This window comes from Equus quagga, chromosome 22, assembly GCF_021613505.1.
Source record: "Equus quagga isolate Etosha38 chromosome 22, UCLA_HA_Equagga_1.0, whole genome shotgun sequence".
Classification (NCBI taxonomy): Eukaryota; Metazoa; Chordata; class Mammalia; order Perissodactyla; family Equidae; genus Equus; species Equus quagga.
Window position 1 is genome coordinate 23,821,372 of NC_060288.1, and position 23,869 is coordinate 23,845,240.

General features: G+C 44.3%; 1 protein-coding gene across 5 annotated transcripts in view; it reads left to right on the forward strand.

The window, feature by feature from the left end:
• ACSL1 (acyl-CoA synthetase long chain family member 1) overlaps nucleotides 1-23,869 on the forward strand; it is a 64,883-nt gene that overhangs the window by 12,221 nt on the left and 28,793 nt on the right. For 3 of the 5 annotated variants that reach the window (XM_046648701.1, XM_046648702.1, XM_046648703.1), the window contains exons 1-3: nucleotides 5,402-5,477; nucleotides 8,629-8,855; nucleotides 21,744-21,858. In XM_046648701.1, the coding sequence (XP_046504657.1) occupies nucleotides 5,417-5,477; nucleotides 8,629-8,855; nucleotides 21,744-21,858 (403 nt within the window). In that variant the 5' untranslated portion in view covers nucleotides 5,402-5,416. Of the gene's footprint in view, nucleotides 1-5,401; nucleotides 5,478-8,628; nucleotides 8,856-21,743; nucleotides 21,859-23,869 lie in introns of those variants that run through there. The other 2 variants (XM_046648705.1, XM_046648704.1) reach the window with 1 other exon arrangement.

The following is a 23,869-nucleotide window of genomic DNA, read 5'->3' on the forward strand; positions in this document are numbered from 1 at the left end:
TAGCCTCTGGCCTACTTGGGTAGGATTTGGACCTCTTCAAACAGGGCCAGGGAAAAGAGCTGTAGTTAAAGGAGACAGCAAGGAAGGGGGCATGCAGAGCGGGATGGAGCATAGGGGAGGCTGTGTGTGAAGCAGGAAGGGCAAGAGTTCAGAGGAATGGAGGTAGCACGCACTGGGACACTTGCTTCCATGGCCGTGTTGGGGCCAGGGGGCCAGTAGGCTAGCTTGCCCAGAGAAGCGTGGGGTGAGGATGGAACGTTCTTCTGCTCACATGTGGAGGAGGGTTTTTGGGACCCTGGAAGGTTGGGCTGGGAGCTCACAAACCACCTTCCTCTCTCCCTCTCCCCACTTCTCTTCGTTATTCTCCCAGGCTCAAAGCTCAGCCTTCCAATTCCTTCTCTTTTTTATCCAGTTATATCCACTTAGTTACCAAATCCTGGTGTGTGTTTTTTTAAGTGATTAAAAAATTTTTTTTTATTGTAGCAAAATACACATAATATAAAATTGACCATTTCGACCATTTTTAAGTGTGCAGTTCAGTGGCATTAAGTACATTGCCAATGTTGTGCAATCGTTACCACTCTCTAGTTCCAGAATTTTTCATCATCCCAAATAGAAACTCTGTACTTGTGAAGCAATAACTCCTCATTCCCTGCCCCCACCTAGTAGCCTCTATTCTAGGTCCCTCATATAAGCAGAATCATACAATATTTGTCCTTTTCTGGCTTCTTAGCATATCATTTCCAGGTTCATCCACGTCATCACATGTATCACAATTTCATTCCTTTTTATGGCTGAGTAATATTCCACTCTGTGGGTACGCCACATTTTGTTTGTCCTTTCCTCTGTTGATGGACACTGGAATTCAAGTCCTGGCTCTTTAAAGCACTGTGTGTCACGGCTTTTTGTCTGCATCGCCTCCCACGTCTGTCTAAATTTGAGTCACCACGTGCCTGGGTCACAGCGCTCACCTGTTAAGGTCCATGGGCTTTGCCTTCAGACCTGGGCTCTAGTCCTCTTCTTGGGTGGAGCTGGGGCGGGACATCGACCTTCTCGTTGAGGGTGGTGACAGCTCCACGCAGTGAGGGCTGTTAGGAGGGTTACATTCACTCCTGGGTGGAGTTGCTTAGCACAGAGCCTCACACCAGTCAGTGCTTAACAGACAGAAGCTCTTAAAGAAATCATAACTTCAAAGTGATGTCCCTCATCGTCCTCCTTCCCTTCTCCTGTCTAATTTAACCGTGTCGTTTGTTCCATGTGAACTTGCCAAAATCCTAGAGCTGAGGTGGGGAGTTGCTTCCGTCATCCTGTTTCTGTCCCCGTGGCCTGAGGTAGAGCTCGTTTTCTCAGATGACCCTCATCCTTGGAGGACCAGCCCCAGGTGTGCCTTCTGCAGGCGGCTCCCCGTGCGAGTCTGTGATCTCTTTCATAATTTCTTCTGCACTTACCTCCACCTGTTACTCACTATTTTGTGTTATGTATTTTACTTCCAAGCCTCACGAAGGGAGTCTTCAAGTTTTTCCAAGTTTGGACCCCCATGTGAATATTAAATAATGTCCATGCCTCCATAGAAGGTGAGGGAGTCCTCCAAACTCTCCTTCAGTCTTCATTTTAGGGTCTTACCAAGACTTTCATTTTATGGTCACTTTATTTTGAACAACAGCAGGTGGAGACGGTACCTTGTCCTGAAACCACCTCTGCCAATCCCAGTCTTGGGTCCTTGTAAAGGTCAACTAGCTGAATTTAACTTTTTCTAAGGCAAAGAAATTTAACACTTGCTGGGTGGTTATCTCTAGGGGCTTGACCTTACAAAGCCAAGTATTGGATATTATTGTAAAAAGCTTTTAAAAATCAGTTTAAGCAGCCATAAAGTATGAGGTTTTGTTATATGAATGTGGACTCATAGGACAAATTTTTTAAACTGTCCTAACATTATACAAATGTGTTCCTGTGACTTGGGAGCATTTTCTCAGTGATAGCCGCGTGTGACTTCAAAAAATGCTTCCACTATAAACAAACATACGGACAAAGAGAACAGATTAGTGGTTACCAGAGGGGAAGGGGGTTGGGGGGGGTGGGCATAAAGGGTAAAGGGGCACATTTATATGGTGACTGACAAATAATAATGTACAACTGAAATTTCACAATGTTATAAACTATTATGACCTCCATAAAATAATAATTAAAAAAATCCTCCCACTTTAACCACTTCAGTGGAAGAGAAAAATGTGAAGATGTGCTCCAAAAAGCTGTTAATCCTCACAAAGTGGCTTCAGAGACACCTAAGGCCCTGTTTGAAGAAGCATATTCAAAGAATTTTAATAAGATATTAATGAAATATGAATAGAAAAACAAAATTTCTAAAGTAATTGATTTTGTCATGTGACTTATATATGTCACTTAATGAATATAGAAACTGCTATAAGTAGACATTTGACCATTTCATCTAATCTCTAAAAGTGATCTGTCTAGTTGGACATGTTATATTTGGAATCTCTTTATTTTGGGGGCGTGTTGGTAGTTGTGACTTGTGGCCAATCAAAATGGGTGAGGTATGGCCCTAATCTTACTGGTTAAGAATTAGTCTAGCTTTGGGGCTGACCCCCTGGTGTAGTGGTTAAGTTTGGTGTGTTCTGCTTTGGTGGCCCTGGTTCCTGGGCAGGGACCTACACCACTCATCAGTGGCCATGCTGTGGCGGTGACCCACATACAAAATAGAGGAAGATTGGCATAGATGTTAGTTCAGGGTGAATCTTCCGGAGCCGCCTGCCCTCCCCCCAAAAAATTAGTCTAGCTTTATACTTGCTTTTAAAAGATTTGTGTCCCACTGTTTCTCTGATAACTTTAGTGGCTATGGGCAGGGAGTGGATTACTATAGAATGATTCAACCTGACTCGGATATTCCAATCAGGTTTCTTAAAACGGGGCATGTCTGCCTCATTTCTCCTTTCAGAGTCCTCTTGGAAATTGAATTGGTGACCCATAGAATCACTTTCATGAAAAGTGAATTTCAGGCTTGCAATACTTAGTTGGGAAGAAAAGCTTCAAAGCAGTGGATGGAAACACTAACTCCCTGTGTAACTGCTTGCTCATTGTGCCTGGAATCTCACAGTTACCCAAGTGGTCTTTCTCCTCATGCCCAGAGTGATGCTCCAAGGGCAGTGACCACAGTCAGGAATTGCTGTATGGGATGGGGTTTGCACAGTGACCTCTGCTTTCCTTTGTAATCGGTAAACTCTGGCATCTCCCTGGAGCTCCTGTACCTCCCTCTCTCTAGGGAGAGCCCAGCTGCTCTTTTGGTTCAAGAGGGGACGGCTTAAGCAAATCTAGCTTTAGGTAGTTTGCCAGGCCGGGTTAAGGAGCATGAATCCAACAGTTTTGGAGTGGCACATTGAAAGAACAGCGCACGGGCAGTCTGCTGCTCTCTTGTTCCTCCCCGAGGCCGAGCTCTGCCCAGCTAGTGGAGGACAAAGGGGCAGCTTTCAGCCTTCTGTAAATAGCCTATTGTACAGGGAGAGGAGGTGGAGCAAGGAATGGCAGCATCTTGCCAGCTTGGCTTGCTGCTTTAAGGAGAGATGTCAGGATTTCTTCATTTGCTGCTTCCAGAGCAAGGGTGCTATTTATGTGGATTTGTTGGAGGGCTGCATTCCTATTGAAGTGTTCCATCAAACCGCTCTTATTCCGCTGGATGAAAGCTTGAGGAACTTGAGAAGGAGAGAAACTTCTAGATCACCCATTTTTTGGTTTATAAATGACATGAAGAAAGTAAAATGCTAATGTAAGTATAAGTTTGCAGAATTGCAGGAGCTGTGTGTATGTGTGTGTGTATCTGTGCACACGCGTGTGTCCTTAGAAAATGATGCCTTTGTGAGTCACTTCTGGCCCTGAACCACATTTTTTCTGGTGCAAACGGAATGGCAAGAGGTGAACCTTTATGTACAGTGGGCCTCGAACCCACATGTTCAGAGGCCAGGGTGATGGGACAAATGCCAGCGGTTAGATGAGACATCAGCTGCCAAGCTCATGATACTGTGGAGTGTGAGCACTGGAAGGACCTTCAGATGCCACCCACTCTCACAGTTGCTAACCTAGGGTGGACTGAGGGGGACTGGTGAGCCCCATGTGCAAAGAGGCATGTGGATGCTCTTAGTGGAGAGGGTCAGCGGCCCGCAGAGGTTAAGAATTGTTCGTGTAGAGGAAAATGTAGTCTGGTTGGTGTGTGGTCTTGGAAGAAGACGTTGGGAAAGCCTTTGAAGTCTCCAGCCTCAGTTTCCTCCTCCTCGTTTTGTGTTGTGGCGTTCAGATAAAACACAGGATGTGAAAGTCTTTCCAAAACACTAAATCAATGTTGGTGACGGTAGTCGCTCAGTTCTTCCCGGGGTTCGGACAGACAGCTACTGGGATTTCTGTTTTCTGACAGTCCTGCAATCCAGTTTCTGATGCCCTGCCCTGTACATCCATTTCTTCCCAGGTCTATTTAAAGGCGACCTCTGCTCTGGTTCTTTGCACTGGGGCTGTGCCACATCTCCCTGGCCATTGTTATATTCCCTGCCATTCTGTGGGTTTAGACCCCAGCTTTATAGAAAATTCAAAAGACCCAACTGAGCAAACCCACTTCTTGTAGGTGTGGGAAAGAAGTGTGTGCAGGGGTAGCTGTAGGGGAAGGAGCAGCTTGCTGCCAAGCGTCTTGCGTGTTCCTGACCTAGAGGTAACTCGCTGCTTAAGACTTTAAGCCGATGAATCATATTCTTAGAAAATAGCAGCATAATTATATGCCTGGGCTGTAAACTTCCCCAGATGATGGTGTGGAAATTTGCTTTTGAATTAAAAAAATATTCCAGCTAGAACATCACTGGGATATGAATAAAATCTGAATTTTAACCATTTGTTGGCAAGTACATGATTCTTGATTCTTCTTGGAGACCTGTGGGGACTGTCTTAAAGCCTTTTATTTGTGTCATCTCCAGCATTTAAAGACTATTTGGCTAATTTTCTTTGGACGTCAGTCTGCCTCCATTTCGAAATACCCCAAGAACCTTTCCTTTTATAGCAGTTAAATAGAAAAGCAAAGATTTGTAACACTTTCAGTTTACATTTAAGAGTTGTTCTTTGTTGTTAATGCTGTCAAGTCGAGTTGATTCCGACCCCTAGCGATCCTGTGTACAGCAGAGTGCAACCCTGCCTGGTCTTCTTGTGCCGTCCTCTCCCCTTCCAGTGCCGTATCAGACACTGCCCCGCTGCTATTCATAGGGTTTTTGTGGCCAGTTTTTTCAGAAGTGAGTGGCCAGGTCCTTCTTCTTAGTCTGTCTTAGTCTGGAAGCTCTGCTGAAACCTGTCCACCAGGGGTGACCCTGCTGGTATTTGAAATCCCAGCGGCACAGCTTTCAGTATCACAGCAACACGGAGCTGCCACAGTATGACGACCGACAGACCAGTGGTGTGGTTCCGTGACTGGGAAATGGACCCGGGCTACGGAGGTGAGACCACCGAATCTTAACCACTGGACCCCCAGGGCTGGCTAGTTGTTCTTTACGTGGATCTAAAGGAGGTGGTTGTCTTAGCTTGTGAGTGCCTAGGCTTTAGTTTTCCTGTGTGCAGCATTAACTGATTCGCTCAGTGAAGTAGGTTTGCAGCTTGTTACCTGGTTGCCAGCTAAGAGGCACGAATTAAATTGCTGTGGCTTGTCATTATCACCCACTAAAGATAAGAATTTAGCTGAATTTAAACTTTTAGCGTTACAGGTTAGTATCTAATAAAATGCCCTTGCATGGGTGCAGCTAAATCTGTAATTTTCTAAAGTTTTATTTTTAAGTTTTCTTTCCTAGACTTATTTCTAGAAATGGACTTCTTTATTTCTTAGTATAATGCTGTCTACAGTTGGCTACTGCTGATGCTCAAAATAGACAAAATGGATCACCTGTTTATGACTGTTTAATGGGGGAATTGTGGATGTTCTCACACAAGGATGGGATTCTGTTGAACAGCTCCTGTAAATTCACGCGATCTGGGTTTTGTGGACATTACTTCAGGGACTTTTGGAAGAGAAGAGGGAAGGGCAGGGTGTAAGTGTGTGTGCAGGGGTGGGTAACTCCTCTGCAGACTTGGAGTGCCGTGGGGGTCCTGAAGACAGCTAGAAGATGGAGTGATTTGAGGGGAAGGCACAATATATGCATAAGGTTGCCTTGCGTTCGTAGAGTTGGCATTACAGTTTATGAAATCTGATGCCCAGTGCCGAAGGACCAGACTCGATTTATCTGCATATCCTCCAAGTCGCCGTTTAAGCCTCCCTTCCACAGAGAGGCCTGGCCTGATCACTGGATCTCCCTGGTGGTAATACTTATCACACCTTCCAGATTTTGCTTGTTTGCTGTTGTATCTTCCCCGCTAGCTGGCTAGCCCAGGGAGAGCCCGACCAGATGGTTAGCACTGTCTTCCCAGCCCCCCCACACAGTGCCTAGGCCACACCAGACACTCAGATACGTTAAATGACTGGCGTAGCTCCATTCCTATGAATTCATCTAGAATAAATCTGCTGAGTGTACTATGGACAATCTGTTTCTTTCTTGGTCTGTCTGATGTTGGTTTGACATTACCACCCAACATCTGATCATTCATTTCGAAGGTTTTTAAAAATATGCCCATTGTCTCTTCTTATTGGGAAGCTGAGCAGAAAGAAAACAGTGTCTGTTTTCAGAGCTGGCACTGGCAGTGACACTAACTGATGCTGTCCCTGCCCAAGGGTGGAGCAGTGGGGTGACTCTGCTCCTAGCTGCTCATTGGCCCGTTTTCCACGCTCTCTTCTCCTGAGGAGTCAAGTATAGATTTTTGTCTGCCAGTTACCTTTAGCCCACTGGGCAGCCGCATGGGACGTGGCATGTGACTAATGCCCTAATAGACCTTGGCAGGCCAGGCAGGCACTAGCTGAGCTCTTCCAACCCCTGCCCCACCCCTCCCACCTTTTCTGTTCCTGCAGTTGTGTGTCACCCAGCAGTCAGTGAGTGATGAGTGGTTTTGTAAGTCCTGGTGCTTTCTCTCCAGAATTCTGACCTGAGGAAATTTGCTTGTCTGTTCCTTCTCTGTTGTCGTGTTGAACCTCAAAATTTCCTGTGTGTGTGTGTGTGTGTGTGTGTGCACGTACAACTACACAGACTGTTGTAGCACCAGACTGCATGAGCTGAGCAAATACGTGATATATAAATACATTATATAGTGTTGATGGCCAGTGAAAACACTTGATATTCTGCTACTCTGTAAAAAAAAATACAATAACATAGATAGAAATTTCAAGAGGATTTCTGTATTTGAAAAAAGAAACTTATTTTCAGTTTTGTGACCTAGCTGTTTAAAAGAACATATCATAAGTAGCTCACAAATACCATCTGAAGTTATAGCTAAAATATTAACACCTAGTGGATTTCCAGGAAGTTTTTGAGAAAAGTCTTTCAGATCATTTACTGTTATTTCCTTCCCTTTCCTGCCAAATGTACTTTAGAGCAATTATTCATTGATAATTTTCCAGTTTAGAATTATTCTCATTATCTGCATATTTTTATACTGATGTGTATATAAGTTGTCTATAACATTCAATTTAGGGTTTTCATATACATTGGGTTGTCCATCTGATTTTCGTCTGTGTGTTTTGGCTTCTTAGTTTTGTTCTTTTAAACTCCTTGTAGTCAGCACTGTTTTTTTTATTACCTCTGTACCTTACTGTTCTGCACACAGGACTCATCAGAGAGTATTGGTAGAGGAAATAGTAGTAATACCCAGCATTTATTGAGCAATTTTTGGTGCCTCATACCATTCTGAGCTCTTTATGTGAATCATTTAGTCGTCCTAAAAGCTCAACGAGATAGATACTATTTTCATCTCCATTTATAGATGAGGAAACTGAGGCACAGAGACGCCAGAATCATATCGCTGATAAGCTGGGGAGGCGGGATTTAGCAGTGGAATCTGGGATCTTGAATACTATTCTATACTTTTGCTCAAATACCACGCTGCAGTCTCTCTCTCGATATTTGGTGGTTGGCTTAAAGTTTATGTGCACCAATTTATTATTATATTTTAGCTGTCAGATCTTGAGGACCGTAAGGAATTATTTTATCAGAATAGCCAACTACGGTTTCCCCTGCATTTATATTGTTGCTTTTATGGTACAAAGAGGATGGGGAAGGTGAGAGACACTGAAATTTAGGTTGGTCTCTTTCACCAGTTGGGGAGCTTGTTCTGAGATTTGTTGGAAGAAATGGAAACTAATGGCCGTGAGATGGTTTGGGTCTGCATGGGCCTCTTCATTAGCCGTGATAATGAGAGTCGAGTGCATTTGATTAGATGGAAGAGAATAGGGATAGAGTATGAGCATTTTATGGCAAGAATTCCTCATGAGTAAAATCTTTTTCATGTGGTTGGTGAAGACTTTACATAAGATGATAGAAGTAGAATGAATTCCTCAAGTGTTTTTAGAAAAATGAAATCTGACAGCCAGGAAGAGACCTGGCCCATTGGACTGTGGGTTTAATGCCTTGATGGGTCAGCCAGCCATTGAGTTAGATGATTGGCCTTTGGGAATTGTAGAGAGGAGTCCCACCTCCCTGGAATGAACGTGGCATTTTTCTCTTCTCACAGAATTCAGCCTCGGGAACCACCAACATAGGACCATGGAAGCCCACGAGTTGTTCCAGTATTTTCGGATGCCGGAGCTGGCTGACTTCAGACAGTACGTTCGTACTCTTCCCACCAACACGCTCATGGGCGTTGGAGCTTTTGCAGCCCTGACCACTTTCTGGTACGCCACGAGGCCCAAAGCCCTGAGGCCACCGTGTGACCTCTCCATGCAGTCGGTGGAAGTGCCGGTAAGTGGGGGAGCTGACCTGCCATGTGGGTTTTCTCAGTGTTTCCTCAGATTCATTAAGCCCCATTGAGTTATATATTGATCACAATGACAATCGCAGTCAAATATTTGCTCGCCAGGGCAATTTGTAAGCCGAAATGTGCTCAACCAACAGAAGTTTGTGGATAATAAATGGAAGTAGAGGCCAAAATATAGGGCAGAGGTACAGATGAGGTGGCATTGGTTGGTCAATGTGGGTTTACCTGTCACACAGAGGTTCATTTCAGAAATCACATTGAGCCTCTCCCCTGTGCTAGGCATTGCAATAGGCCCAGAAGATTCCGTGAGGGGAAAGGACAGGCACAGAGTCCTGTTCTCGCAGGGCTTGTGTTCCAGCAGAGAAGAGAGTTATAGAAAGAAGGATTTCGCTTGTGGTGTGTCTGATGCCTGGAACACATCCCCCAGCTGTTGAAAAGGACTCTCGGATTTCAAATAGGATGACGCTAGACTAGGAACTTGCCAGAATCACATGGCCATAGAATTTAGGATAGGACTTGGAGGAACAAGGACATTCAAGAGGCGTCTAAGGTTGAGCCGTTCAGGTTGCATATAACTTAGAGAAAGTAAAGGTCATGCTCCCACTGGTATGAAAATTAAACCGGAGCATATGTTCCATAATTGGGGCTTACTGGCTGGGGTGGCATGGGGAAATCTAGAGACCCTTCCGGAAAGACTCTTCGTTCTCTTGTTCTACCTTCCTTCCCGTTGGCGTCTCTTTTCAAGGTTAGTAAAAAAACATGAGTGGTTGATGAAGAAGCCAAGTTCTGAATGGTTCTCTGACTTCTCACCTACTCTCTGCTTTGGAATTTCTTGCTTTCCCCTACCTAAGTCCCAATTAATTTTCAGTATTTATTGCTTTCAACATGTGTGAAGAGGAATGTTGGGAAATGCAGAATTGCCTCATTTGCTGCACTTAGATGTAGTGTGAAAGGTCTGGCCCTGTCCCCGGGCTGATGGCCTCAGGAGGAGAATGTGCCCTTCCAAATAGAGCCCTGGCCTCGTTAATAGCTTTTGGTTATTTATAGGGTTTTAGTTCTTTGTGACAATTTCTTGGATTCACTAATGTGAAACTCTTAAAATATATAAAAAGATATGTCAGTCTCATTCATGCCAAAATGTAAAAATAGAATGACTGAACTACTGCTGAGGAAAGTTGGCTTAATGCTTCATTTCTGTTTAGAAGGTAAACCTAATATTTCACGTCAGCTAATTATATACCAATAATGAGAAGAGTTTAATTTTTTCTAATAGATATATGTGAGTAGCATTGCCATCGGTACAAAAAGAGTACTTGGCAAGTGTAGATCTGAGATATTTATAATTTAGCTGTAACTATAAAAAAGGCCTAGTTCTTATTGTATGAGAAATTGTGGAGGCACCTACAATATGATTTTTAAGTTCCAGCTTAGCATAAAGTCCTTGAGCCTTACTAAAATAATCATATATGTTCTCTGTAGAACAATTTAAAACTACAGATAAGCAGAAAGAAAGTTAAAATTTGTAATTCCACGACCTTGTATAGAGGTTTCCTGATTTTTCTCTTTGCTTATAGAAATAGATTTCACTCTGATTTTCAGAATTTGTAGGTCTTAGGACCGGATACAAAATTTGCTTTGCATTTCTAAAAAACTTAAAATATCGAATTTAAGATTAGCATGGAGTTGTAATGCGTAGTAATTATAGATACTTTTATATGGCCGGGATCATCATTCGGATTTCTGTGGCAGAAAGAGGACCTGAATTCACTCCATTGAGTATTAATCAGGAGCCTATATCTGGCACTCTTGCCACGGCTGATCGCCAGAATAAAATATTGTTGCTTTGTTCCTACTTTGAAAACAAGTACGTAATGGCATTTGCCAGTCCCCACCCACGCTCCCCCTCTGATTTCGCATACGGGGTGTTTTTCACCCTCCTGCTCCCATAAACTTTACATGGATATTAAATTGAGAAGAATCTGCCCTATTTGGTTTGGCTGCAACTCATCACTACCCACACTGGCTGTTTCCCGGCCACAGTTTTTTTAAAGCAGCAGCGCAGAGATTCTTATAAGTTACAGCTTATAAACTTTCCTTTCATAAATCAGGGCCGTCGGGCTGGCCCTGTGGCTGAGTGGTTAGAGTACCATGTGCTCTGCTTTGGCTGCCCGGGGTTCATGGGTTTGGATCCTGGGTGTGGACCCACTCCACTCATCAGCCATGCTGTGGAGGCATTCCACATACAGAATGGAGGAAGTTTGGCTCAAATGTTAGCTCAGGGCTAATCTTCCTCAAGCAAAAAAAAAAAAAAGGAGGATTGGCAACAGTTGTTAGCTCAGGGCAAATCTTCCTCACCAAAAATAAATAAATAATAAATCAAAGTCTTGAAGAGGATGTTAGCACTCATCCTATGTACCTGTGCAGGAAAGGCAGTGAACACATATGCTGTAGAATGGGACAGAGAAGCTGACGTTAGGAACGACATCTGTAAAGTCTTTCTTACATTTCTGAGCATGGTTTGATCAGGACCCTATTTAGAGAGCTGTGTCCCTGTGTTGGCAGTTACAACTTACCAACAACCTGCAACAGCGACCCGCAGGCTGGCCGGCCTTTCCCTACGTGTCAGGGAAGAACTTCCATCTTCCAAAGGTTTCGTCCGCTGCTGCTCCGTAACTCTGAGCAGGAGATAGAAACAAATTTTTGTGTGTCTTTTTATTTTTTTAATCACTTTTGCAAGTGATGTGCAAGTTTCTGGTTTGGGCTAATCTCAGCCTGTTCTCTGAGATGGAGATCCGCATGTCCGCTAATGAAGATGATCTTTACTGGAGTGACTGGAAACCTTTTGGGACCAGTCAGGGCTCAGACCTCGGTGGTTGCAGTTAAGGGACACAGGAGAGCATGTTGGGGCCTGAAGGGTCCAGAGAGGCAGAGAGATGTGGCAGAGGCTGGACTTGGCCCCTCTGCTGAGACCAGGCAGCCTTGGGAGAGGTCACCTGACTTTTCTGACCTTCAGATTCCTCATCTGGAACACAGAAGTGACAGTCCTTTCCCCGCTCGGTGTTGTTAAGAGGACTGTATAGATAATGCAGAGTGGCTGCCTGGACCATAGTAAGTATTCAGTAAATGTTAGTTTTCTTCTTCTGTAAAGATCTCCTTTTTTAACTCTCACATTTTATGCATGAGAACACAACTGGGGTCCAGAGAGGTGAAATTAGATCATACACTTAGTGGAAGATCTAGAACTCTGTTACGCTGCCTTCATTACAGTAGTTGAAAGATATGTATTATAACTAGGACACTGTGGGGGGGGGGGGGGGGGGGGAAGGATAAATAGGGACCATAAGGAAAATTTGGGTCTGTCTAGATAAATTTGAAGAGTCAGTGCCTAGAGCTTCTGAACCCAGGAGCAGGCTCTTCTGGAAATGGATATGCGGGCAAAGTAGTCTAAAAGTAGTGGTGGAAATTGAAGTAGGAAAAGGGACAGGTGGGAGATGGAGTCTGAGATCCACATATAGGGTGGATGTAGGACCAGAAACTGTCAAGGATGGAGTGGCGGTGAGGACCAGGGGAGGAGGGCATAGAGCTCTTAAAACGTGGGCAGCAGCAGCAGCAAAAGCTGATTTCTGGTAAGTTTCTGGCTTTCTTCATCCTCTACCCCTGAACCAGGCGGGACGTAGACAAGATCAGAGCTTGGTGCTGATGGGGTTGTAGGACCTACCAGAGTTTGAGGGATTTAGGCAACAAACCATTACAAAGTATAGATGAGAAGCGCTGTAATTGCTGAAGGGGGTGGTAGAAAGAATGTGTGAATTTCTCTAATTGACAAGAGATGTCATGTGGGCATTGAGATGGCTTATTTCTCAAATTAGGTTAGAAAGATTTTTGACAACTCTCACTGGATTGTAAAGTACTTAAAGGAAAACCCAAGTTATCTGTTTTGTTTTTTAAACATCAGAGAAGGCAATCAATTGTAGCAAGTAAAAACTTTTATCCAGTCCTTAGCATTTCGAAGACATCATCTTAAGATTATCAGACTTTAGATTAAACTTTACCTCTGGTAACTAAACCAGTTAGTCTAACGGATTCACTGTTTGGGCTTGTTTCTGGACCTTGGTTCTAGCATGGGTTATACCTTTTAATAGGCCGATCCCGTTCTTTGAGTATCCCATCTTGTCTCCAAGTTGGGTGACTTGTTTCCACCCCAAATAATCCTCATGACATTCAGGTCGTGTGCTGGCTAGATGACCCTTTCCGTGAATGGTTGAGATTTAAACATCCATATGTTGGGATATATATGATTAGCAACTTGCCTTAGCATTGTAATCCTGTGCTCCAGAAAGTCTGATGTGGAGGATGTGACACCTGGATTTAATTCTCCATAAGTCACAGAGAGTAGTTATCAGGCATTCATTTGGCAAGTACTTGAGCATCTGCCACATAATGGGCACAATACAGGCAGGAGGAGGCTGCTGCCCTTCAGGAGCTTACACAAGCCAGCAGGAAGGACTGCTGAGGACTCCTTCCGTCCCTGGCAGAGGATAAAGGCCATCCTTAAACTAAGAGTAATCCAAGGACTTGTTTTCATGCCATGAAACCGTGGTTCATTCTCAAGTGGGAATTTGAAAGAAACAAACTAAATGTAACATATCCAGCCTATGGAAGCAATGCTCAATAAATAGCATAGTTTTAAAATTCGAAAGTCACAGTCCACTGGAGGCCTTCTCAATGCCATGGCTTGCCTGGACAAACCTCAGACCTCCTAGCTCACGTGCACACCTCAGCAAGGACTAGCATCCTTAGTCCACGTTTAGAGGGAGCGAATGGAGACTGGTACTGAGTAGGAGTTTCCCATGTGGGTTAACCCATGTGGTTAGTGGAATCACTCATTTTACACCCGTGTGTGTGTGGAAAGACTTGCTTGAAAACTGGCTCAAGCAGTTTCTGCAAGAGAAGAGAGCGGGTCGTTGATTCATAAGTTTTTATGGAGACTCGCAGTGGACTTGTGGAGACCAAGTCCAGCCTATGGGGGTAATGATGGTGGAAAAATCAAGAATGGTGATGCCCAAAAAAAGTTGAACTCATAGAGTGAGTTGCCCTGGGCTGGAGGGTGGAGGAAGCAGGGAGAGTTTGGTAAAAGGGTACAGACTGAGCTGTCAGATGAGTGAGCTCTGAGGATCTAATGTGTAACATATAACTATGGTTGAACACTGTGTTGTGTAATTGAAATTTGCTAAGAGTAGAACTTTAGTGTTTTTACCAAAAAAAAAAAGGGTAAATATGTGAAGTGATGGATGTGTTTATAATTAACTCAGTGGCGGCAGTTTTTTCACAGTGTTTTATGTGTGTATCAAATCATGTTATACACTTTACATCTGTTACATTGTTGTCAGTTTTATTCAATAAAGTGGAAGGAAAACAAGGACTGGCGATGCCTTTCTGAACTTGAATGGCCAGGGCTGACTCAGAGCAGGGGCGCTGTTGTGGAGTTGGGCAGGGTCAGACACGGCTCTGAGGCAGAAGGGTAGGGACGAGCCTGGGTGGAAGCTGCTAGGGCAGAGTGGGAAGCGAGTTGTCCAGGAAGGGCAGGTGCGGTCACACGGTGAAGCCCTCACTCCCCTGACACCAGCCGAGTGGGTCTGTGGAAGGAGTGTAACAGGGGGGCATTAGACTAACGAGTTTGAACCGGGTGGGAGGTAGCAGGTCAACACTAAGAGGAAGGGGGAGATATTAGGAACAGTCTAGTTGTTTCTGCAGTGATTTGTACAAATAAACATAAACATAAACAAAATTCTCATCTCATCAACCTCAGAACAGTCGACTAGAAGTGCATGTGAGACTCTGGAAGAATCTCTTGGTTTGGTGCTCTGGCTTCCTATGTGTCAATAACCCTTAGGTAAATCCTGTCTGTTTTTAGGCATTCACTTTCATTTACTTACCGTTTGTAATTGCAGGTTCCTACTCACTGTTCCCCACGGCCTGTTCTTTCCTGATTGCAAAATAATTGTGATTCTGGTCAAACAGAGATGTGTGCCGAGATCTGCCTTCCAGTCCCACCTCTGGCTGCTTGGTGCTATGGTACTCAGAGAATTTTCAGACATGTTTTCCTGAAGGGTGATGCTATCTGAGGGCATCGTCAGCAAGCAGCCCCAGCAGTTGGGGCAATGGGGGTGGGATGGAGAGAATGTATTTGGAGGGGGGTGTTCTTATTGAGAAATGTTATTCTGGGAGTATGTAAGCATCTACATTTTCATACCACAGGTAATTTTAGCACCTTTTCTAAAACTTAATCAGCTTCTTAATAACAAACAATGAAAAACCTTGCTAACTTAATTTTTCTTATGAGACTCACATTATAGGAAACTTAACTGAGTTCCTCTGTGGCATTAGACTTGCCTGCTAACTCCATAGTGCCTAGTGATGCGGACGAGGTGTTAGAAGTGTCAGAGCTGATAATGGCAGTGGGGGTTGGGTGGGTGTGCTGCAGGATGAGGGGTGGGCATTGCAGAGAACCGAGGCAGACTTTCTGATCTTTGCACCAAGACCTGCCCACAGAAGTATGAAATAGCTGCCTTTAGGAATTCAGAGAAAGAACGGTGATTGTTTTAGGGGAAGAAAAAATTTCTGGGTCCCCTTTAACTGGGAAGAAAAAGCTCAAGTTGACTATATAGGAATATAGTCAAGCAGGTCGGAAAACACAATTTGATTTTGTACAAATGATGCCACTTCTCACAGGCTTCATTAAGCAGGGAACATGTGTACACATAAGTGACAGAAATGTGTGCTGTAGTATTTATTTAAATCAAAAAATAGCCTCCCCTGGAGCTAGCCTGGTAGCATAGTGGTTAAGTTCGCACACTTCACTTCAGCAGCCTGGGGTTCGCCGGTTCGCATCCTGGGCACAGACCTACACACCACTCATCAAGCCATGCTGTGGTGGCATCCTGCGTACAAAGTAGAGGAAGACTGGCACAGATGTTAGCTCAGGGTCAATCTTCCTCACCAAAAAAGAAAAAAAAAAAGGCTGCCCCAAGCAGGGTCAACTTGTGCCAAGTGGAAAATGACAAATGGAAGCTTTCTGAACCTCTTACCAAAAATCCCGGCTTTACATCAGTGTCTAAAAGACTGACAAAGAGTAAGGAATAGAGACTGGTTCCCGTCACATGAGTCAGAAGTGAAGCCGAATGCCTCGCATAGTCCAAAGGGCAGGCAGGAAGGGATGCAATAGGCAGGCTTGTTTTGCTGGAACAATGTGTGTTTGGGGAATTTGGATTTTGTGACTGTAAACTTTCTTCCCTTTCCCCAAGGTGGGAGGGTGTGATTTTTCCCTTCTGTGGTTGGCTACTTGTTCTGGTGAGATGATTGCAATGTGTTCGTTTAGTACTCTGTCGGCCTCCCACACCCCTTAAGCAAATCCTCCAATTCGGATAGCGAGGCATTCAGGAAGTTGGAAACTGGAGGAGGAACTAGGCATGAAAAGGAAAAAGGCTGTGAGGATCAGAGGAGAGTGTTGAAGAACCAAAAAACCCAGTCGGGCACCGGTGATCTGGGCCCCGTCTTCTCAAAGATGAAGATGAATGACATGTGGGCAAGTTTGAAGCTGCCTGTGAACCACACAGCAAATCTCCTAATGTTCCCGGATGTCCCTTGGAGCTGGGTTTAAAGCTTGGCTCCACCACATTTTAGATGTGGGACCGAGACTTGAGGACCTTCCTCTCCGTCTGTTTTCTCATCTGCAAGGTCGCTGGCCTGCAGCAGGCGCTCAGTAACTGTTCCCGCACCTTCCATCTTCCCTGAGCTCAGGTGACGACACCCAGCACTGATCATTACTATGATGCTTCTGCCCTCTCTTTGCTTACTTGAGTGTAAAGGATTTCGGGAATTAGCTAGTTAAATGGTGAGCATGAATAGTGAACCTACAGGTTCATTGTTACCTGTGACATCTACAGGCCAGCTTAATGGGGGAGTCTAGGTGTTTTTTAAATATCCTGTCCATTGTCGTTCAGAAAATATGGTTGGGAGGGTCACCTATCGGCTGGCCTTTAAAGGCCCTAGTTTGCTCTGTTAAAGATCTGCTGTGGCCGGATGTGAGAATTGATGGCCAGAGAGCTTCTCTTAGAGGCACTGGATGGAAAAGTCATTTTGTGCCTGTTTATATAAAGAAGAAGTTAACGGTGCTCTGGGCAGGGTAAGATGCATGTTAAAATGTAAGTGTTGGGAGGAATGTATTTCACATGGAGGATATTGGATAGAGGGGGAAAAAAGTCATTTCTATCCCCCTAGGACTGTGGTTTCCACCTGCTGCTTTTCCCCCTAGAGTTGAATTTAACATTAACATCCAGCCAAGTCTTCAACAGTCTTGCTGGAAATGACTCAGTTCTCCTCCCCCTCTCTCTGCTCTCTCTTCCTCCCCCTCCTCCCTCTCTCCTTGTCTCCCTTCCTCTTCCTGCCTCCCCCCATCCCTCTCCATGGAGAGAATAAACAAATGTTGGTAACAGTGTGCGTGGTTGACCGTTATGGCCTGTAGGTATCCATTTCTAGAGATGAATGAGACCACAGTTTATAAAGCTTGGGTCTGTCTATCCCCAAGAAATCTTCTGAGATGGAATTTGCTTTTGCATTTAGATATGGGAGTGGCACAGAATTACTTTCACTGTCAAGTGTTCCTTTTTGTCAAATATTGGCAGGAGTTCTAGTCTTGGGAACCACTGATACGCAGATGTTTGCTGTCCTCCTGCCCTTACTGCCCCCAAGGGGAAATTGAGCTTTTACTTCCTAATGAGCCCATGTGGGGAGACTGACCTCCCGAGGAACCTAGCCTGAATAGATGCTGCAGAATGTACTCGTGACCACTGGTTGGCTGTGTAGTGGGTTTGACTCGCCATCGCTTTTATTTTTTCAAACTGGGAAAACTACGTAACTGCATTAAAGAAGAGTACAGCAGAAGCAATAAAAGACACTGAATCCTCCCAGACTCAGTCTTATGGACTACTTTCCTGCACATTCGACTGGGATGTCTGCTTAGCTCTCCCTGTTTCTTGAGCACAACTGAAACCCCCATCTCCACCCTCAATTGGTAGGTGGTAGCAGAAGTCCAGAAAGGCCAAATTTTTTTGAAAATAATAAAGTATTTTTTCATTTAAGTAGATGTTCCTAGAAATAGCCGCACGTACTTGAATAACCCCAAAATTAAATGCCCTGCTTTTGAAATGGCTCGATTTTGTAGCACGTAGAGACATCGTGAGCTCCGGTTGTGATAGCCGTGCTTGCCAGCACGCGGGGTGCGGTCCCTTGCCTTCGCGGCTGTAACTGAGGTCGCCAACACCCCGTGTTTACATAGAGCATTTTTGTTCAAGAGGATGGTAACACGTCCGCACGTCAAAAACGATGATTCTGGTTCTTTATGGGAATGTGTGATCATTTCATACAGCGACAGATTTCAAAGCACCAATCTTGTTGCTTAGTGGCGTCCACTGCCATTTCGTTCAGCCTCCTTTCTTGAAATCACAGTGTGCCTAACCCTCAAGTGACAGTGTGACTTTTTACTCAGTTTCACCTCTGCCTTACGCTGGTGTACCTTTTTGGCATAGAGCACATTTACTGCCTCATCTTCAAACTTTTGCTGATTATTCTAATTGCTAATTAGAATAATAATAAATATCTTGTTCTCAGGTTACTTTGTCAACATGATAGCTTTATCTGGGATATAGTGAACTTCTTTAACTTTGATTTGGCTGTTTTACCTTCCTGTTTCTCAAAGTCCTGACAGTTATATACCACCAAAAAATTAACCTAACCAAAGAATTATTTAGTTAAAAGTTTGTTATTAAATTAAACTCTTGAGCAGTGATTCCCAAAATAAGAATTGGGAAATTGACTTACTATCTTGAAGGGATGTGGTCTCCATATATCCAAAGTAAACTTAATCTCTTTTCTCAAACCTGGCCCCAATCCCTGGTCTTCTATTTTTGATAACATGGAGCTGCTGTCTTCTCAGCCTTGCCACTCTCCCCTCCTTTTCTTCTAAGTCCAATTACTTGCCAAATCCTGCCCATTAGCACTTAGTGCATCCAACATCACCATTCTCCCCATTCCCACTTGCCGCTGCCCTAGTCCAAGCCCATATAAGTTGGTTTCTCTCTAGAAGATCTATTCTGTCCTCTGCTCACACTCCTGGTAGATCTCTTTCTAAAGCATTACCCCGATCTTCACCACTTCTCTACTGGGGACGCTAATGTGGTTCTCACGCACGCGTGCACCAGAATCCCCTGAAGGGCTTGCTAAAACAGCCTGCTGCATCTCACCCCTACGGTTTCTGCTTCAGTAGGTCTGGTGTAGGGCTGGCTAATTTGCTTTCCTTACGAGGGCCGCGTGTTCCCCTGACCATCCTTTGGGGACCTCGGCTCCAGGGTGAACTTGTGCTCCTTAGAGTCTAGGCCTGTTCGTGTCTGTTCATTCTGACTTCCGCCATGCTCTTCCGCTCCGCTAGTGCTCCTTGGAGTCCCTCTGGTCATGTAAGGATAAGACTCTGGCTCCTTCAGAAGAAGCTCTGTGTCTTAGTCACCTGATTCCCATCTACCCATTGACAGCTGTGGGCACTTCTCAGCAGAATGCATGGGGAGGGCGATATTGCTTTTGCAGATATCCCACTGAGTAATACCATGAATGAGTGAGTGTCATGATGAGAGGGGTAGAAGGCACATCCTTAGCAGAGTCATGAGGACCTCCCTGTGGCCCCTGGGCTGCCTGCGCCTCCAGACCGTGTTGACAGGCAGAGTGGATGGGGCCAGCGGCCAGGAGGCGGTTATTTACAGCAGCCGTGTCTTCTTCACTGGGCACACCTCTTACTTTCCTTAGCTTTTTCCTCCTTCCCATTTTCTGTCACTCAGTCGCCTCCCCTTTCTCTTCCTACCTTAGCCATGATGCCCTGGGTCTTTCTGGTGGCTTCCCAGGTTGAAGAGGCTTCTGAATCTTACCATAAAGCCACAAAGTTGCTTCTGAATTTTAATCGGAATATTTGCTGGAGAAGTTATAGGCTAAGAAGGACTGGCATTGTACTTAGAGCATGTTATAGGGTGTCTGAGTAATATTCTACATGATCATTTTTTACAGGAAAGTTCTTGTTTAACGAAAAATAACCCTGGATATGGACACACGGTATCTCCATGTTACAGAAAAGAAAACAGACTCAGAGATTAAGTAATAATAAAGCATGATTCTCAACTGAAGAGATTTTTCCACCTTTATGCAAACGAATAACATCTTTGCTTTAAAAGTAGCATGTTTAGTTAATAATTATGTTTAGAATCGTAGCTACAGTGTTAGGTAGTTTCCGCCAAGATAGACGAGACTGATGATTAGAATATATGTTAGAGTAATGTTTACTCCAGAAAACTATTAGCGGTTTTAGGAGTTAACCACACAAATGTAGCACAGAGTAGATATTGAAAGAATGTATATAAATGTATAAGCATAGGAAAAAGTCTGGAAGGAACTCACTAAACTGATAATAAGGGCTAGTCATTTTTTTCCTTGATACACTTCTGGACTATTAAATTTTTTTAAAGTATATAAATGATAACTTGGGGTGGTGGAAGACAGAAGAGGTCATGTGGGAGGAGGGGTGAAGGATTCTAATTTAAAAAAAAAATAGAAGAAAAAAAAGAATCTATCACAACGTATCTGCAGTCATTACCTTAGAAAGGGTCCCCACCGCAGTTCCTCCCCTGGAATATGTCCCAGCTGCCCGTCCGCTCTGCCTGGCCAGACTGTCTAGTCTCTGAGACCCAGCCCTGTGCCCGCTTCTTCATGAAGCCTTTCCTATATTCTTTCTTCAGACCTCAAGCCAGAAAAAATCTATCCTACTTTTGAACAGTCCTTTCTTGTGGGAGCAGAAGTTCTTGTATCGTAGTCTCATTTCCCTGAGAAAGTCTTTCCTGATGTTTGCAATGTGAAGGCCCCTCTCTGAAATTAAAAAAAAAAAATTGTTGGCTCTGACATTGTAGTAGCACAGCTTTTATTTATCAGTCTCTAAAGAGTGCTTAGGGGTTGTGTGGATATCTGGTCCCCTTGTAGCAGCTCTGTGGATCTGAGGGCTCAGCAGCTCACAGGCTGAGAATCATGTACTACTTGTTAAGATGACTACTGCTGCTAGTTAGGCGTTCTTGTGCACAGCCAGTGTACTTACAAAGCCGACAAATGAAGACAGCTGAGAGAAGGATGCCCAGTGATGTCAGAGCTGTGATCCTGTCAGTGCTGCGCATCACACTTTTAAAGAGGAGTCTGCACGCTCACACATTTTGTGGCTGATGATCGTAACTATTAGATGCTATATGAGAAACTGAAGTTTCCTAACAGATTATAGTGCAGTTGGCAAAGAGATACAACAGTGGAACTAACCTTAAAAGAATATAGATAACACTATGGCAGTAGAACTGAATGGTGTGTCGTTTCCACAAGAGCTGACTCAAAATCAGCCGTCTGTGCTGTCGATGGCAGCCGTGTGAGCATTGTCACAGTGTGTGGTGGTGGCTAGTTTCCAGTTCTCCTCCTGTTCTCTTCAGCCTTGTCTGGCAGGACCAGTGCTTATAGGTCTGTGAACCTCTTTCTCTTTTCCTCACTTGTTTCCTTCGCCCAGGGACCGTTTGACAGACATTCGGTCCTGGCCTTGCTTCTCAGAAGCCTGCACTTGTCTCCAGGTGAATGACTGACATTAGCGCACCAGCATGTCCTGTGCTTCAATCCATTCAACCAACGCCCACAGGGCAGCTACTCCAGAGGGGCCCCTGGAGGGGATTGTGGGCATGCACGTCAAGCTTTTTCTTTTTAACGCTTTCTTCTAACATGCTTGTCTGTCTGTCTGTCTTTTTCCATAGGGTAGTGATGGCGCTCGGAGATCCACCCTCCTTGATAGTGACAAGCCCTTGGTGTATTTCTACGATGACGTCACAACGGTATATGAAGTTTTCCTGAGGGGTATACAGGTGTCAAGTAAGCATTTTACTGAATTTGTGTGACTAACGCTTAGTGGTTTTCATTCAGAAAGGGTGGTCCTTCTGCAGAAAGGCATATTACTCACATCTTTCACCTACTTCATATTGTTCAAGTGTCTCTGTCTCCGGCCATAACTTCTCCAGAGTGAGTCCGCAAGCACACTAGCCTTCTAGATGTTGCCCATGGCAAAGGGGGTTCCGTGGCCCCGTGTTCTTCAGCATGTCCTGTGTTTTATGCAGAGTCACAGATCCATTAGCTCATTATGGGCTCTGACTTTTCCTGCAGTCAACAGACCTGTTTAATTGGGCTCAAGCCAACATTTTTCAAACTTACTTGACCGTGAGACCCATATTTTGAGAAATAAACGCTGGCATCAAGGAAGCTGTGTTCCATCAGAGACAGTCTGGGAATGTTGGCTCCTGGACTACCCTTAATTACTAACGATGGCATAGGAGGCCCGGGACACCGAGCTCCTGCCTTCCTTTCCAGCCTCTCCCTTCCAGGCTCCATGTGTGCTGCCCTCAGGTCACACTGAACTTCCTGCAAAGCCATGACCCCTCTCCTCTCTCAAAACCCCATACCTTTGTGCCCCTTTTTTTTTCTCCTGATCATAAAGCCTTTTCTTTCCTAGCACCAGCCCAGGGTGCTTGACACATTCTTACTAATCTTGTAAAACTCATATTGCCTTTCCCCTTTTCTAGAAAACCTTCCCTGTCTATTGTTTTCATCCCCTGCCTCCACGTGAGGCATTTCCCAGCATTTTGTCCCTATTTCTGTATCAGCCCCTTCAGGGGACAGAGGCGTTTACCTGCCCTTCTCCCACTGGCTGGCTCTCCATGAACAGGGCAGCCATCTCTCCTCTCAGCACTGACACAGGGCCTGGCACACAGCAGGTGCTCATGAATGTACCCTCAACGATGGAGAGAGTCCCGTCTGCTTTTTCACGCCCCACTTTTTGTTTTCCCTTCTTTGTTTTTGCCTCTTCCCAGTTCCTCTCTAGAGATGGTCTTTGGGCTCCATGCTTTGTTATTTAGATCTTTTAGTGATTAGCTTTTATTTTTGCCACTGCTAGCTAGATTTTAATCTCTTTATGGTCAGGAACTGTGTGCTGTTGTCCTCTCTGTCCCCCACGATATGTTGCATGTAATCTGTGCTCAAGAAGTACCCATCGTTCTTACTTGATACTAGTAAAACTGGATTGCTTGGCTCAGTGGGTTCACCCCAATATTCCTGTAGCAGATTCATTAAGCCCCGCTGTCAAGAGAAAGCGAATTTACTTCTGTATTATTTAATTTATGAACTTCCTCAAAGATAGTGTCAGGATTTGTCTGTGATAGTAAATATCCATAAGGTAGAGCAGCCTAACATAAGGCCACAAGAAAATATTTATATATATATGTATATAATATAAATATATATGTATATGTATCTATATACATATATATGTAGATATATTCTTTACCCCTCCCTCAAAGCATGTATATGTATAAACGTATATGCATTTTTTCCAGTGTTAGCAGAAGGTGGGATTCATCAAGGATTATGATGACTTACATCATACTTCTGATTCTCCCCTGATCTTAAGATAAATCCTGTAACTTTTTGGGGGTTGGTCACTTTCTCTACTTGGAAAATGAAGGTCTTGAATGAATGTTTCAGAGAAGTTGAAGAAAAATAAGTTCACGCTTCTTAACCTCTGCTGATTGAAGGGAACAGCTCTGTGGGTTAGTTTTTTCTTCCTTTTTTTTTTTTTTTCCCAGAGGAGCTTTTTATTCTAAACTTTCATTTTCCTAGGCTACTGTAAGATTCAACTTCTCTAGGAGAGCAAAAACCAGCATCTGGATAAGGTAGTTAGGAGTTTGTTGAATGACAGGAGAAGCCAGCCTAGAGGTTTGAAACCTAGTGTTTTAGAATTGTACCTAGGAAGCCATTGATAAAGAGTGAGGTCTCTGTCGGTGCTTCGCATCCCTACGTGCACTTTAGTGTCGTCTGGGGAGCTTTTAAAAAA